The following is an 18,118-nucleotide window of genomic DNA, read 5'->3' on the forward strand; positions in this document are numbered from 1 at the left end:
TTACACTCAGTTAAAGACTTGGATTCCCATCCTAAACATAGACAAAGTTTCAAAAACTAATGTTGGACGTTTGATGGAGTATTTCTGTGTCAAAAATACTCCTTCCGGTTTCTCACAAGTATCGGAGAGTTTTTTTCGAGTATGGGTCGGCTTGACGTTAATAGAGCGGAAGGTCCTTGTATGGGCCGTACGGGCTCTTCTCCCGGTAGGGTGCGCGCGCGACTAGAGCGAGAGAGGAAATGCACGCCGTAAACACTCTCAGCTGCAGATCCAGTCGTCCGTGAACACTAATGTCGGTTATAGTCCGCGCCGCGCTCCACTTCATTCCTCCACTTTGACATTAAGCGACTTCAACGCTTCAGCACAGCATTCTGGGAAGGCAGCGCTGCATTTGAACCGATTTGAACGCAGAAATGCTTCAGTCGCATCGCAAAGTGGATCTCCACACTCCAAGAAGTGTGTTTTTGACGGAGCGGTCCCAGCGATAAAGGTTCGGTCCTGCTTTGGAAGCAGCCGGTGAGTTAAACTGCTTCAAATGTCTGTGCTGTCGGCTATCGTCGCACGAGTAAACATCAGTAAACGACACGATCGCGTGCTTCGTCATTCAAAAACGGACTTCATTGCTGTTCTATGTAACTTATAACCTTACACTACTCTGACGTGCAAAACCGTTTTGCTTGCTACTAAGGTTTGGTCGCATACAATAGTCCATAAACCGAATCATGTCATGTTGACAGGCCTCTAAATACAGTCCATACCACAGAGACGGACGTCCTGCTGTTGCTGTTTCTATTTCAGCCTCCGAATTAGATTCTGGATCATATCTGTATTAGCTGAGATGGCGATGGGTTTCTCCACGCTTGAGGACGTCACCGCTTTGTTCGCGCTCGTCATTCTTTAGCTCCGCCCACACGATACGCCTCCAGGCGCTCGTTTTTTTCCGGAAAGACTCGGTACAGCCCATATTTCTTTTATAAATATAATAAAACTAAAGACTTTTCGGAGATATGAAGGATGCAGTACTACTCTATAGGTACTCAAGATTGACATGAGATTGACTGAAACTGAGTGTTTCACCCCCCCTTTAAGTATTTTGAGAGCGAAGGGAGATCAACTCGGTTTCATCATTTGTTGTGCTTCATTAGAGTGGGCGGAGCTACGGGGCTCTGGCACATTTTGCATGTTGCAACTATTGGTGGAATTTTATGCACAGCATCATGGGTAATGTAGTTTTCAACAAGAATTCTACTTTTAAACATGATTATTTCAAAACTAAGCCATGGCTGACAGCTTCAAAAGGAGCAAATACCATCAATTAAAAACCTATAGCTCACAGTATGGCTGTTGTTGTTAATACATTATCTTTAATAATCCACATGATGGAAGAAAAAAAATGTTTTACTTCTGGAACTGTTACTGTAATTGAGTTGTATTATAAAATAATATTTATTTGTAACAGTAATAAGAATGTTTTTTTGCATTGCATAATTGAGAATAATGCCACAATATATGCAAATGAACTAAATGGTTCTAAAAATTATTATTATTATTATCATCATCATCATCATCATCATCATTATTATTATTATTATTATTATTATTATTATTATTATTATTATTATTATTATTTATGAATGAAACGTATCTTCCACTAAATAATTTCTACCGTTCTCTCTTGATAAAGTTTTTATTGCTGATCTTCTTGTTCAAACTAAATTATAAATTGACAGGACAGAGACTTTTGAGCCATGTTATATTAATCATATTATAAAAGAGATAGTTAAGACCCTGGTTTCTGATTGGATAAAATTCAGTAATGTGAGCATGGTGTTTATTTTTTCATGGTGAATAATTTCTGTAAAATGTTGTTGATCATCTAGTGTGTATTGTGTTGCAACACAACGCATTTCAGCACATATTCTGATTCTTCGTTTGACGTCCCTAAAGTCAGTCCGTCAAACACAGTTCATGCTTTTCTCCATCTCTGCCTTCATCAGCAGAATGAAGTAACAGTGTGTGCGTTACACACTGACCTGCTGAATGACGACAGCTCCTGCTGTACTTCAGGCTAATAGTCAGACTCGATGGAAATTTCATTTCTCATGCATGTTGCCTTTCGGTGTCGGCGCTCGAGACTTAATTCAGATCTTAAGCTTGTAAAGGATGCCGTGTAATAATCCAGAACTCCTGCTGAGCTCCTCATTCAGCCCATAATGACGTCTCTAAAGTTAAAATCTCATTCACAATCAAGAGCTTTATCAAGCCTTCGTGTGATAATGCTGTTATTTTGGGCTCTCTGTTCAATCAAAGAATACTGTGAAAAAGAAATGCATTACATTTCCACACACACACACAAAAAAAAGATATCTGAAGGTTCATGTGACACTGAAGACTGCCAAAAATTCAGCTTTGATCAGGAATAAATTACACTTTACTATTCACATAGATGATTTACATTGGAATAATAATTTCATAATATTACTGTTTATCAAGTAAATTTATGAATATCAAATAAATGCAGCTTTGGTGAGCACAAGATATGTGTTTATATATTTTGCTTATGGCCTTAAAGTGCCATCTAAATGTTTTTTTTTTCTTTCAGATTATTCAAACAAAATTTGTGACGACGTGGCCTTTCACCCTTTTATAGTGTATTACATTAATAATTCAGTTGTTGCGTTGACCTACAAATGGTTTTCAATGACGTTCTTATCAAAAGGTATTTTCATGTATTCAAAAGGGAGGAGAATACAACAATATAAGCAGAAAAATGGCAGTATTTTATGCTCGACAACAGAATAAAATCAGGTCAGGTGAGACTGAATACGCTTAAGTAACCAGCAGTCAATGCTTTTATAATATTCATTACATTCAGTATAAAGTATAATACAGCACCAAATGTTCCCACAAAGATAGTTAAACATGATTTAAAAAAAAAAAAAAATAGCTTCGTAACTTTATTTCTATTAACAAAAACTAGTTTTGGACTGCTTTTTAATATCCTTGCCTTGTAATACTTTTTTTTCATCAGTGTTTGTGATAGTAAAGTGGGACGGTACGGGGATTCATTTTTCAGTGTTTGGGTAGTATTTGTGTTACTTAGATCCTGGGTCAGACGTAACAACTCAATGTTTGGGTACAGACCTGACTGCAAAAAAGTTGGGACACTGTACAAATTGTGAATAAAAAAGGAATGCAAAAATTTACTAATCTCATAAGCTTATATTGTTTTCACAATAGAATAGAGATAACATATCAAATGTTGAAAGTGAGGCATTTTGAAATGTCATGCCAAATATTGGCTCATTTTGGATTTCATGAGCGCAACACATTCCAAAAAAGTTTGGACGGGTAGCAATAAGAGGCCGGAAAAGTTAAATGTCCATATAAGGAACAGCTGGAGGACCAATTTGCAACTTATTCGGTCAATTGTCAACATGATTGGGTATAAAAGAGCCTCTCAGAGTGGCAGTGTCTCTCAGAAGGCAAGATGGGCAGAGGATCACCAATTCCCCCAATGCTGCGGCGGACAATGGCGGAGCGATATCAGAAAGGAGTTTCTCTGAGAAAAACTGCAAAGAGTTTGAAGTTATCATCATCTACAGTGTATAATATCATCCAAAGATTCAGAGAATCTGGAACAATCTCTGTGTGTAAGGGTCGAGGCCAGAAAACCAAACTGGATGGCCGTGATCTTCAGCCCTTAGACGGCACTGCATCACATACAGGAATGATACTGTAATGGAGATCACAATATGGGCTCAGGAATACTTCCAGAAAACATTGGTGAACACAATCCACCGCGCCATTCGCCGTCGCCGGCTAAAACTCTATAGGTCAAAAAAGAAGCCGTATCTAAACATGATCCAGAAGCGCAGGTGTCTTCTCGGGGCCAAGGCTCATTTAAAATGGACTGTGAAAAAGTGGAAAACTGTTCTGTGGTCAGACGAATCAATTTGAAGTTCTTTTGGGAAAACTGGGACGCCATGTCATCCGGACTAAAGAGGACAAGGACAACCCAAGTCGTTCTCAGCGCTCAGTTCAGAAGCTGATCTCTGATGGTCTGGGGTTCATGAGTGTGTGTGGCATGGGCAGCTTACACATCTGGAAAGGCCATCAATGCTGAAAGGTCTATCCAAGTTCTAGAACAACATCTGCTCCATCCAGACGTCGTCTCTTTCAGGGAAGATCCTGCATTTTCCAACATGACAATGCCAGAGCACACACTGCATCAATTACAACATCATGGCTGCGTAGAAGAAGGATCCGGCACTGAAATGGCCAGCCTGCAGTCCAGATCTTTCACTCTTAGAAAACATTAGGCGCATCATAAAGAGGAAGATGCGATAAAGAAGACCTAAGACAGCTGAGCAGCTAGAAGCCTGTATTAGACAAGAATGGGACACAATGGGACATTCCTATTCCTAAACTTGAGCAACTCGTCTCCTCAGTCCACAGACGTTTGCAGACTGATATAAAAAGAAGAGCTCCCAACTTTGAGATGTGTTAATGCCATGAAATTTAAAATCAACTTATTTTTCCCTTAAAATGATACATTTTCTCATTCTAAACATTTGAGATGTCATATATGTTTTATTCTGAATAAAATATTGACATTTGAAACTTCCACATTGCCTTCATCATTTGTACAGTGTCCCAACTTTTTTGGAATCGGGTTTGTAGTTGTTGTGTTACACGATCTGGGTCAGAAGTAACAACCCAGTGTTAGGGTAGTTTTTGTGTAATGCAGTTCCTGGGTCAGTTGTAACAACCCAGCACCAAATGTTCCCACAAGGATAGTTTAATATGACAACATTTCGGTCTCCATGAGTAACTTATGCCGTGTTCAGACTGCACGATTTTCAAAATGGTTGGATGACTGCTCTATTCACACTGCACGATGGATTGAAGACGATGGATTGAAGACGATGGATTGAAGACGATGGATTGAAGACGATGGATTGAAGATGGGTTTCGCACTGCAGGACTACAGGAGGAAGAATCGCCGACCACTAACTCTCTCCAGTGCAAAAAACGACTTTTCCGAAACTAAACACACGTGCGATGTGACAAGTAAACAACGCGAGATCACACGTGCGTCAGACTGGAGTTCTCGTGCGAGACTTGGAATTGTTATTAAAAATGATAAACTGCGGAAAGTTTGCTCCAAATTGTCTGTGCGCTGATTTGTGGAGATAAGGAAAAAAGATTATGGCGGAAGAAATTGTTGGGGAGACAGAGGGAGCAAGATTGTGTTCTGCAAAGAGAGTTTGAGGTAAATAAATAATTTTGCAATGTGCTGCGGCTGGACAAGAAAATGTTTGGGCTTTGTTTCTGTTTGATAGAATTGTAAATATAAATATATTAAAATACCAATATTCTGGTCTATAACTCCACCCCCTGTATCTTACTCTCTCATTGGCTGTCGGACATCGCCGATGTAATTTTCAGTCAGACCACATTTCACACAGCAGGAGTTTGAATCGCAGACAGCTCCAGATATTTAGCATGCCAAATATCTTGTGGCCGTCTGCGATTCTTTCTGATCGTGTCTTTGATAATTCACACTGCGGGATTGTCAATCACCTGCATGAGCACCAATTTGCCGATGATTTCGGGCATTTTTTTTCTCGGTGAGTCAAAATCGGGCAGTGTGAATTATATTATTTGTATTGACAAAAACTAGTTTGGGACTGTTATTTAATAGCCTTACCTTGTAAAACTGTTTATTCATCAGTTTAAATTTCTAAAAATATGGGTTGTGGCTTAAAGGGGTGGTGTCATGCGATTTGACTTGTTTAACTTTAGTTAGTGTGTAATGTCGCTGCTTGAGCATAAACAGTATCTGCAAAGTTACAGCGCTGAAAGTTCAGTGCAAACGGAGATATTCTCTTGTAAAGTTACGGCAGTTTATTGCCTACAAAAATGGCCGGTTTGGACTACAACGAGCTTCTTCCTGGGTTGGTGACATCATAAACCCTCGCCTCGCAGATGTGACTTCTGCCCGTAATGGGAAGGGGCGTGGCCTTAACCTGTGCTTGGCACTTCAGCCAATAAAAATACAGGACACTACATTTGGCCATCTGACCAATCCATTGCGTTTTTCAGAGGGAGGGGCTTCATAGAAGCAGGAAGCAGATGAGCCGTTCAAAGCACAGACAGCGGTGTGGAATAAAGGAGAATAAAAGAAAAATACGGCGTAAAAAAAAGGAGTATTAAGACATGTTTTGCTGCGCCCCATAAACACAACCAAGCCTAGAAAAAAACACAGAACCAGCGCTTTAATGATGAAGGGAAAATGTGGGTCAAACCTGTTAAGATCAACTGACTTAGTTCAGTTCAGTTTTATTTATCATTTTAGGAAATTTAGTTTGCACAGGTGCCACACACATAATTTATACAATCACACACATAAAAAAAAAAAAAAAAAACATGTCTTGCCTTAAGTGAATATGTTGTGTGTTTATGTGTGTGCTCTAGGAACGCCAGTCCTATAGGGGTGGTCCTGACCGCAGTGGTGGGCGTGTCCTACAGAGTAGCCATCGCATGTGAAGGGTAAGTGCCCTAGTGAAAAAAAAGTATACTAAGTATACTTGCGGCCAGACTCATCTTCAGTATACTTGAAGTGTGTTAATGACTAGTTAACTTAGTGTGCTATTTTGACACAACTAATTTTGTACTTAGTATATTTAAGTTGTAATTAAATTGTGTTAAAGCACAACTTTAAGTGTATTTAGTGTACTTTTGTGTGCTAAATTGGAACAACTTTAAGTATAATGACTAATTACATGCTTAGTGATGTTAAATGTGCTTTATTTGTTTTATAAGTATATTTTATTTGTGTTAAGTATATTTTATTTGTATTATAAGTATACTTTATTCGTGTTACAGTACTCTTTATTTGTATTATAAGTACACTTTGTGTTATAGCATACTTTATTTGTGTTTTAATAAATTACAAATTAATTACCAGTATATTCAGAACACACAAGCAATATACTATGAATATAATATATATTTTATTTACCTTGACTCATTCAAATGACTAAAAATATACACTTTGTAGTCAATAACAATACAATGTGTTATTACTTAGCTATACATTGTACAATATACTTTGAATTACATAATGTCACACAATACAGTTTTTTTTTAATGTGCTACATTACATTTTAATTAATTACTTACTGACTTACTTTTCCAATATTGAATGCATTTGTTTTCAAGGACATTACAATAAATTAAATCAAATCTAACACACATAACTAATGAAGAGACTTCATTAAACAAGCCCAACGATTTTTATTAATGGTTTCAGCAAAGCTAAACAAAATTATACTTATGTTTTTCATTAAATTAACACTGGAAGATGTTGGAAAACATATCATTGAACTAATTCCACTGACCATCTCTATACATAAATATAAATCACACATTATATTCAATTTTCTGGTGAGCTGCTCATTCAGGGCCGTTTCTAGCCTTTCTGGCACCCTAGGCGAGATTCATATGTTGCACCCCCCCCCCCCCCCCCTTTTTTTTAAAAACTACAACTTAAATATGACTTCCTTATTTCATGGGCATATTGTACATGCATTAATCAAATAATGTAGCTAGGTTTATTATCACTGAGACCACAGATGTTCGGGGGCATGCTCCCCCGAGAAAATTTTGATTTCTATGATCTACATGTGTATTTTAAGATGTTCTGAAGGCCAAAAAATTAGATAACACTAGCTTGAAAACCATGTCACTCGGCGCCGCTGCGGATTGAAGAACACAGTGACACAAAGACTAAAAGACAGGACGAAGCCGTAGCCGAAGCCTCGCGCCAGTTTCATATGTTTTAAAGGTTAATCACATATTTTTATAGGGGGGGGGGGGGCTGATGCATAAGTTCATAAAAAGGGCCTAGTAAGGCCCATGGTTATGACAGTATTAGCCTACTTGATCAATTTACACTAAACAGCTATCTCTGATGTAAAAAAAATATATATTCAAATGAACTGCTATAATGTTCTGCACCTGAAATGAGCATGGCGTGTGGTCCGTCCAGTACTAATATTCAGTGTAATGTTTTGCTCAACGTTATGATAGAGTGACCAGCTTAGTAGAGAACAAGTAACCAATAAGTAGGCTAACATACCTGTATATTTCGCATTCTTTTTTTATATTTCCTCTTTTTTCTTTTTACGATACTGAGCCCCTGATGGCTTTGACCTTTTCATGATGATGAAACTACAGCACGCTGTAACGAGTAGAAATATAGTGTGGCCCCTTTAAGAGTTGCGCGCGCTCTCTGCAAACGAAGTCTGCATTTTGTGTATGTGCGCACTGAGTCTTGAGCTCCCATGTGTGGGGATTATTTTCTGTTTTCTTTTGCTAACAGTCAGTTATTTTGTTTTATTAAGTAATGCTGTGGACGGAAAGGGAGTTTGTGATGAGTTCAGCGGGGAATAAAGTGCGATCTGTTTTATGTTAATCGCCTCCGTGTTTGCATCCACTCCAGTTACATTAAGTGAGTTATCCGCATTTTTCACTCGGACACAAGCGTTACAACGCCACGGATGACGTCGTTCCCTGCCGCCCTCTACATGATCTCATTTCATTACAGCAGCTCCACTATCACCATGGCGACTTCACTCCAATAATCGCAACTAATCATAATGCCTTGAAATAGCAAAAGTACAAAATATTAATAATAAAATATATATGAAATAACTAAAAATCTTGTTGGGGCGGGGGCTCATTGGCGCCCCCCAGCTGTTGGCGCCCTAGGCGACCGCCTAGTTTGCCTATGCCTAGAAACGGCACTGTGCTCATTACACTTGTGTCTGATGACCGCTTACACTGGGACAGTTGACAGCAAACACTCGTGAAGAACGCGATCTGTTAACAGAATATACGAGATAAGGTCAGGTGCATGTTCATTCAACTTTTTATTCCTGTTTAGTGACATAACATATTACTTACCTCCAAACAGAAGGACTTTTTCTCTGGTTCTTTTCGGGATTGCGTAACGTTAGGCCATCCAAAACAGTTAATCGTCACTATCAAGGTCAGGCAGCGATGTGGCGTAATTAAACTGGTCCGAAGAATGAGCAATGTGTGTTTTATTAAATAAATAATGTAATCCCACATTGGGGACATTCTAAAACGCTTAACGTGAAAAACGCTTAACGTGGCTTAATACACTAAGACAGTGTTAAAAACACACCAAACTCAGGAAATATAATATTAATAAATTATACTATGCACAAAAAATCCTGAGTTTGGTGTGTTTTTAACACTGTCTTAGTGCATTAAGCCACGTTAAGCGTTTTCTTATAATGGTTTTCTATGGGAGAAAAACACTTAACGTGTAATAAAACGCATTTCGTTCATATTCTGGGCTCACCTGATTTTTTGTGCATAGTATACTTCATTAATATGATATTTCCTGAGTTTGGTGTGTTTTTAACACTGTCTTTAACACTTTTTCCCGTTAAGCGTTTTAGAATGTCCCCAACATTGTACTTCACCTGCAAGGCTGCAAACCTCCCGCGAATGAGCCTCATACAGACGAGTACCGTCAGCAGCTCTGCCTCTGATTGGCTGCAGGCATTGAGCAACACAATCTGATTGGTCACAGACCCATGAAAAGACATTTGAATTCCGATAAGAAACAACTATTTAACTCATATTTTCTTGCGTTGTATTTTTAAGTGTGCTGTTGGTTTAATATAGATGTGTGTGTACAATTGTAACACGATTCTTCTTTGTCAGTGTAAACTTATTAAACATATTTACACACAAATCACTACTAAAGTAGGGCTTATAGCATACACTGCATATATTTAAAAATAGGCTTTTAGTCCATATAATAATTTATTTATATAACAGTTAAGTAACAGTTATATAACAGTTATATGAACAGTTAAGCATGAATAAATAACCTTAAACAGTATTTAACTTTTTATACAGCTTAATGATATTAATTATGTATTTTTAAAATATGCTTTTAGTGCATTGTTAACAATGACAATTTTGAGCATAAGTTTAAAATATATAAAAAATATATTTTAAAGTAATGTTCAAATAAGTACACTTTACAAAAGTACACTGAACTTTCATTTAAAGTATATTTTTCTAAAATATATTTTTAGAAAATATACTAAAATACAATTATTTTAAAGTGTGTTAAAAGTTGTATTGTGAAAATATGATGCTAATATATTTTTATATATTTAGAAATGGTACATTTTTTGTAAGCATATTTCTAATATACTATCGGAAACGAGAATACATTTGAAATACAATAAAGTATACTTTTTTTCACCAGGGTGATATCAGAATCAGGAAACGTTTACACCACGCTTTTTCAACTTAAAAAATTGTATGCATTTGCCCATTCATTTACACGACGTTTTGTGGGCATTTACCCTCCGTTTTCAATCCATATACTGTGTCATTTAATGGTCAGATTTACCTTAAAGGGGTCATGAACTGAGAAATACAATTTTCCTTGAGCTTTTGACGTTTAAGGGGCGTTTACACTGAAGTCTCACAGCAGCCAATCACAGCAGACACGCCCCTTCAAACAGAGCGTAAAAAAAGTGCACCAGGAAACAATGCAGTTCATGACCTCTTTAAAGCTTAACTGAACATGAAAACAACCAAAGTTAAATCAAATTGCTTTACAGTTCATTATATACTATACTCTTTAATAAACCAATAAATTTCTGCTCTGACAGCCGTAAGACGAGCCAACCGCTGTCAGTGTGTGTTAGAAATCAGGAATGGTGAGAGAACATTGTGCTTGGTACATTTTTTCGCCATCAAACCAAACTTATATCTTTAGCCGATAAAGTTAAAATCCTGCGCGTTTCCCGTAATGTTTACGCATTAGTTCAGTGGGCGGAGAGTCGGCTGTTTTCGACCGCAGTATTATGTTAAAAATTCTGCAGAAGTGTTGTAAAATGTATGCTATTGATTGACACACACCCATGGTCTTGTTTCTTTTCTTTCTTCTGAGACACGAAAGACAGAAGAGTCTTAGACACACAGAAATTGACGCAAGTAAAGGTCAGCTCGCTCGGCAATAAAAGGTTTGGCTGAAAGCCTGCCAACTTTCCTCCATAGCGACAGGAATAAATGTGGGACTAAAACTCACACATACACTGTAATGTCTCTATGGCGACAGGTCAGAGAACTGAACTTTAATAGCCCTAAAACACACAGCAGCTTCTCCGCCGTCTGGCCTGAGCGTTTAGACCAGTAATGATAGGAGAGTTGGGATGAGCTGTCTAATACATTCAGTTAGACAGAACCCTGTCTCCCACATAAACACAGAGCGCCAACACTGCTTTAAGCCAGACACTGAAAGAAAAACTACCCACTGACATTCTGGATGGTTCTCTTCTTCACACACACTATATTGCCAAAAGTATTGGGACACTCCAAAATCACTGAGTTCAGGTGTTCAGTCACTTCATGGCCACAGGTGTATAAATCAAGCTCTAGGCCTGCAGACGCTTCTACACACATTAGTGAAAGAATGGGTCGCTCTCAGGAGCTCAGTGAACTCAAGCGGGGGGGCCGTGATAGGCTGACACCTGTGCAATAAGTCCATTCCTGACATTTCCTCACTACTAAATATTCCACGCTCAACTGTTAGTGGGATTATAACAAAGTGGAAGCCATTGGGAACAACAGCAACTCAGCCACGAAGTGTTAAATCCCAGAGCGGGGTCAGCGCATGCTGAGGGTCACAGAGTGCAGAAGTCACCAACTTTCTGCAGAGTCAACAGCTCCAGACCTCCAGACTCCTGTGGCCTTCAGATGAGCTCAAGAACAGCGTAGAGAGCTTCATGGAATGGGTTTCCATGGCCGAGCAGCTCATCCAAGCCTTACATCACCAAGAGCAATGCAAAGCGTGGGATGCAGTGGAGTAAAGCAGCCGCCACTGGACTCTAGAGCAGTGGGACGTGTTCTCTGAGCGACCAATCACGCTTCAGTCTGACAATCCCATGGACGAGTCTGGGTTTGGCATCGCCAGGAGAACGGGACTTGCCTGACTGCATTGTGCCAAGTAAAGTTTGTTGGAGGGGGGATTATGGTGTGGGGTTGTTTTTCAGGGGTTGAGCTGGGCCCCTTAGTTCCAGTGAAAGGAACTCTTAATGCTTCAGCATACCAATACATTTTGGACAATTTCATGCCCCCAACTTTGTGGGATCAGTTTGTGGACGGCCCCTTCCTGTCCCAGCATGTCTGCGCTCCAGTGCACAAAGCGTCGGTCCATAAAGACATGGATGAGGAGTTTGGTGTGGAGGAACTGGACTGGCCTGCACAGAGTCCTGAGCTCAACCCGATAGAACAGCTTTGGGATGAATTAGAGCGGAGACTGAGAGCCAGGCCTTCTCGTCCAACATCAGTGCCTGACCTCACAAATGAGCTTCTAGAAGAATGGGCAAAAATCCCCATAAACACACTCCTAAACCTTGAGGAAAGCCTTCCCAGAAGAGCTGGAGCTGTTCGAGAGGGTGGGCCGACTCCATATTAAACCCGACGGATTAACAATGGGATGTCCAGTGATGAAATATGCATGTCCTGGAAATGGGAAGCCTCAGGTGTCGCTTCACTCGCTGTCTCCTCGTGAAAAGGTGAAGAAGGCTCAAATTTAGACTTGCTCCTTTTCCCCTTAAACCAAATCGGTTTGCTCTGGAACAAGTAATAGATTAATAAGAGCAAAGATTGCCCGTTTGATACCCCAAATAAATTATACCTCATGTTTAACCTCTATCTACAGAGAGTAAGAGCCAGCAACAAATTCCAGTAAGACTGTCCGAGATGAAGCGGTTCTCTGGCTGAGAGCCGTGCGGTAATCTCCCACACTGCAAAAAAATTCTTATTTAGTAATTTCTGGGGGAAAATATCAAAACGAAGAGAGTTTTTCCTTAAAACAAGCAAAATGATCTGCCAATGGGGTGGGAAAAATAATCTTGTTTCTGTTTGGGACGGAAACAAGAAACAAGATTATTTTTCTCACCCCATTGGCAGATCATTTTGCTTGTTTGAAAACAAGAAATCTTATATAATTTTACTTCATGTAAATTATATCATTTTACTTCATGTTTACATCTTGATTTAGGATTTGGACTGGAAATAAATCAAACATACTAAACAAGAAGACTATTTTTTGCTGTGTGGGAGATAATTGCACGGCTCTCAGCCAGTCAGAATCGAGAACCAGAAAAAACTGTTGTGTGTATATATATATATATATATATATATAATAAATGTATATGTATATGTAGCCTAATGAATAGACCATAAAACTGCTCATATGTTATCTTAACATTTTCTGAAGGTTAAGCACCTCATTTCACTGACAATTAGTTGTGTCATCATTGACTAAGAGTTACAGGCCTGATTTTCTGACCTATTTATGGAAAGTGTCTCTTACACACACACACACACACACACACACACACACACAAGGTGTCAGGCACAGTCTGGTACGCTACAGCGCTTCTTGAGATTTACGATGTGTGTGTGTGTGTGTGTGTGTGTGTGTGTGTGTGTGTCTGTGTGTGTTCATCTGTTTGCAGGCCATTCACAGAGGAGATCTATCGGCAGAGGAGCCAGCGCTGCAAGCACAAATAAAGACGGAGCGCGCTTGTGTAAATATGACACCCGGATGACACCCGGTCCGCTCGTGGATGGAGACGGGTGGATGCACAGCACATCGATCTTTAACACTTCTACAGCAATGTTTAAGCTTTTCTTTTAAATGGAAGGCAAACTGCGAATGCATTGACAATCTTCAGTTGTAATCTGTAGTTTGCTCTTCATTGACATCACATGGCATTAACCGTAAAAGATTCCTCAATCCATTCCTAATGCGCATCCTGGCTGAAATCAGCTGTTTTAGGGTCCATTTGTTTCATGTTCAGAGACTGTATGTACTTTGATCTGTTTTATTTGCGGATGCACGTTTCTCTTTCCGAAGGTAAAATAAATGGATGCTTCCGGTTTTGTCTGTCAGTGTGTGCACATTCTTCTTCCTTTTCCTTCTTAATGATTTTGATCTGGGATTCCCAAACTTATTTTAGTGAAATATAAATGAATATTTAATAATTCCATGTTCTTGGTTTTTTGATGTCAGATAATGGTCACATGACATGAAAGTAGACTATTAATATTATTACTGTTGACTTTGTTGCTGGACCTAAATGTGGACTCAAACCTCTTTTAATTATGACGTTATATTCGCACTGGTGATGCAATACTAATATTTATGTCTTCGATTCTAAACTTCTAAATGTACAAACCCTGGAGATTTAAGCATGTCAATCCAGAGCTTTAATTTTGGATGACAATTGCTGAAATGATGTAAAGTTCTGTCCACAAAAATGTTATGCAAATGTGTAAATAAAGTGGAGGTTAAATCTCCAGAACAAGCAAAGATTTACTGCAAACCGAGCCGTTCTGAGACACTCATCATTTTGCGATTATCATGCACCCCGATTATTTATTTACATCCAGATAATTAAAAGCTTTCAAACATCAAGATACTAAGAACAGATTATTAAATCTGAAATGCTTGACCTACTATATATAGGTCTATAAATACATTTGCTTATGTTGTTTATGCTTATACTAAGAACACATTTATAAACATTTACACAGAAATTCATTCTGCCTGTGTTGCAAGAATTGTTTCTATTTAACACATGGAGCTTTTGGCATTAGTAGAGCTGCTTAATATCTGATAACACTTCATTTTAATGCTCCTCCAACACAATCTACTGACTATAAGTGACTTTACAAGAACTTCAACTTGTTAACCCAGTCTACTAATAATACTTAAATGAGTTATTTGATATATAGTTTATAGAATGACTAACTGTTTGACATGTTAACCAGCTGACCTTTGACCCCTTGCCCAAGCCAATGGTCTACCGTTACTTAAGAACAGACTCCTAAAGCTTTTGGTGTTGCTTTTGGCCATAAAGGGTCCCATGAGCCGTCTAGTATTTGATGTGGTCAGCATGATAACGCCGTCGAAATCAATCGTCTTGAACCCTCAGACGTCATATCTCTGCTTGACAATCTGTCTAAGAAAATATTACACATGCAAATGTTACATAACACAGGCTCCAGATCAGACTGTCTTTTCAAAACAAAGTAATCAATCCATTTATTTGTGCACTGTGCCAAAAATCCGCATTCTGGATTTCTTGTTATATGCAATGTGGAGAATAGTATATCCATTTGCATGCGATAATATTTACTGTTGTTGTTATCGGCTTTCCTGCCAAACGCGCTCTGCGTTGGCTCACGGTTTGTTTTGGGATCATTGTATGAACTCGATTAGCTTATCTGGGCTTGAGGAATAGAAATGCATCAAAAGTTCTGCTTTGTTTCTTCTTTAATTCATGCTGTGATAACTTTCCTCTTCCTCTGTTCCAGTGTCTTTTCGTTCTATAATATTTGACCTTTGATGCGTCCTCATCATTCAGCTCAGAAGAGTCTCCAGATACAACATAGAGTTTCCTGTGCTGCTCAAAATCAATCACATTTTACCCCAGTTGTGAACTTTCAGTCATTGCATAGAGTTAAAATGGCCAGACACTGCCAAATAAAGCCTAAAACATTGTCTTAACACTTGCAAGACTCAAAATATGTAAATTTTAAGATGAATTACATTACTCACAGAATTATTATATAATAACCTTCATCCACATCTGACTTGTTTTGTATTATATACCTTTGGGAAATACAACTAGCATACTTTAAAAAGAGTACTTATTATGGAGTTTAAAAGAATATACTTAAGTGTGAACCGAATGCAATGTTTTCTGATGCTCAAGTCCATATTTTACTATTAACCAAAAAACTGTTTAAATGTAAATTTAATTAGTTGTGTTGTGACCTAGTGTTAAAGGTGCAGTGTGTAATATTACTGTCAATATCTATTGACAGAAATGCAATATAATATGCATAACTACTTTCTATCTACACACACCGCGGGTCCCTTACAGTGAAGTCGCCATTTTGTGCTGTCATGTTTGTACGGTAGCCCTAAAGGGTCACTCTCTCCGACAACATCTTTGTCCTGTGTGGGCCACCGTAGCTTCTCTATGGAAGGGATGAGTGGTTGCGATTCACAACCTCACCACTAGATGCCGCTAAAATGTACACACTGAATCTTTAAAGTTTGCTGCTGAATGCATAGACTTTAATGATATTTATGTTGAAACTTGTGTCATGTGTTTAAGTAAATTTGTAATGGTACATTTGAAATGAAGTGGCAATTTGATATTTAAAACATTAATATCAAATAAACTACAGTTGAGTACTTTACATGTGCTTCAGTATGTCACATCAAAATCAGTGTACTTCTTTAAAGCGTTATTAAACAATGATTTAAAATACTTTAAAGTAACACTTTTTACTATGCATTTTTTCTTAAGTGTACACACGAGAGGCCTTTTATTTATTTAATATATTATCTGCAAGTTTTAAATATACTTTTAAAGGGGTCCTATAATGGCTCTTATTTTTTTTAATAGCATGTTAATATTGTCTCTTTTTGAGCTTCAGGCCAAAACACAACATGACATCATCAACATCAGCTGAGCTGCAAGAACAACTTTATAATGACAATATCCTGCCGGACTTCTGTTGGCAGTGATATAATATTTGAAATTAACATGTTTGATTAATGTCTACACTCTAAAAAATGCTGGGTTGTTTTAACCCAATGTTGGGTCAAATATGGACTAACCCAGCGATTGGGTTGTTTTAATCCCACAGTTGGGTTAAATAATTGCTTAAGATAACCCAATCGCTGGGTTAAAACAACCCGATTGCTGGGTTAGTCCATATTTGACCCAACATTGGGTTGTTTTTTACCCAGAATTTTTTAGAGTGTAGTGACATATCAGGGCCGTTTTATGATTAATTGAAATACATATCTTACATATTGTTCCTTCAAGCGTCGTAACTTTGCAGATGTTGTTGATGCTCAAACAGCGGCACTACACACTCACTAAAGTTAAAAACTTCATAATCAACCACTTCAATACGATTAAGCACACTTCTTTATTCACCCTCAATGGTGAGACAGGACTGCTTTTTCGTTCAAATAACTTTTTATTTCTCAATATTCTACAATTTAAATAAATAGTATTTCAATATAGTGTGTTAAAAAACAGCTATTGTGTATATCTGCCATCTGTCTCGTATACAGGAAGGCTTTTTCCTCGCAGCTGCTTTTCTTTAGACTGTTCTATAGACAGGAAGGCCAGTTATATGACTTTCTTTTCTTTTGTCACTTTCTTGCACTCGTTCTTTTGCCTTGCATTCATCTTACACACACTTTGCCCTCGTCCTCTAATAAACTCTTATGGATTGAATTACGCTGACTGCTGACATACATACATAAATACATAAAAGCTTACAATCCTCTCAGGGTCATTATAAATGTCAGGGCTCGGCTCATGATTTTTGATGGTGCATGACTGAGGTGGGAATAAGAGCCGCTGCTCACAGGCTCTTACTCATTTAATTAGTCATTTAGCTTTATTCAGACCACTTATCAACTCAAACTCCATGGGGAGAGCAATTTGAAACTCAAATGCAATGTATTTAAGACAATTAACTCTGAAACACTTGACCTATTTTTGTCTATAATATGGTAGGTGTACAATATAAAATACTCAGAAACTGTGTATTATTTTAAATGTTGATTTTAAAGATGACGTGTTAGACTTACCAATATTTATTTTACTGCTTTGTCATTCTTTACCTCATGTTTTTGTTATCTATTTAGTCTCAATGCTGCATTTATTTGATAGAAATGCTGTAAAAATTGCAAAATATTACTAAATATTAAAACAGCTCTTGTACGCCGATTAGGCATAACATTATGACCTAATATTGTGTTGGTCCTGACCCGTCGAGGCATGGACTCCTCTAGACCCCTGAAGGTGTGCTGTGGTATCTGGCTCCAAGATGTTAGCAGCAGATCCTTTAAGTCCTGTAAGCTGCGAGGTGAGGCCTCCATGGATCGGACTTGTTTGTTCAGCTCATCCCACAGATGCTCGATTGGATTGAGATCTGGGGAATCTGG

General features: G+C 38.2%; 1 protein-coding gene across 2 annotated transcripts in view; it reads left to right on the forward strand.

The window, feature by feature from the left end:
- Positions 1-14,025, forward strand: part of pemt (phosphatidylethanolamine N-methyltransferase) — a 116,141-nt gene extending 102,116 nt beyond the window's left edge. For both annotated transcript variants that reach the window (XM_067430625.1, XM_067430626.1), the window contains exons 6-7: positions 6,481-6,555; positions 13,590-14,025. In XM_067430625.1, coding sequence (XP_067286726.1) covers positions 6,481-6,555; positions 13,590-13,644 — 130 coding nt within the window. In that variant the 3' untranslated portion in view covers positions 13,645-14,025. The remainder of the gene's footprint in view (positions 1-6,480; positions 6,556-13,589) is intronic.
- Positions 14,026-18,118: the final 4,093 nt, after the last annotated feature.

Source organism: Pseudorasbora parva, chromosome 21 (assembly GCF_024679245.1).
Source record: "Pseudorasbora parva isolate DD20220531a chromosome 21, ASM2467924v1, whole genome shotgun sequence".
NCBI lineage: Eukaryota > Metazoa > Chordata > Actinopteri > Cypriniformes > Gobionidae > Pseudorasbora > Pseudorasbora parva.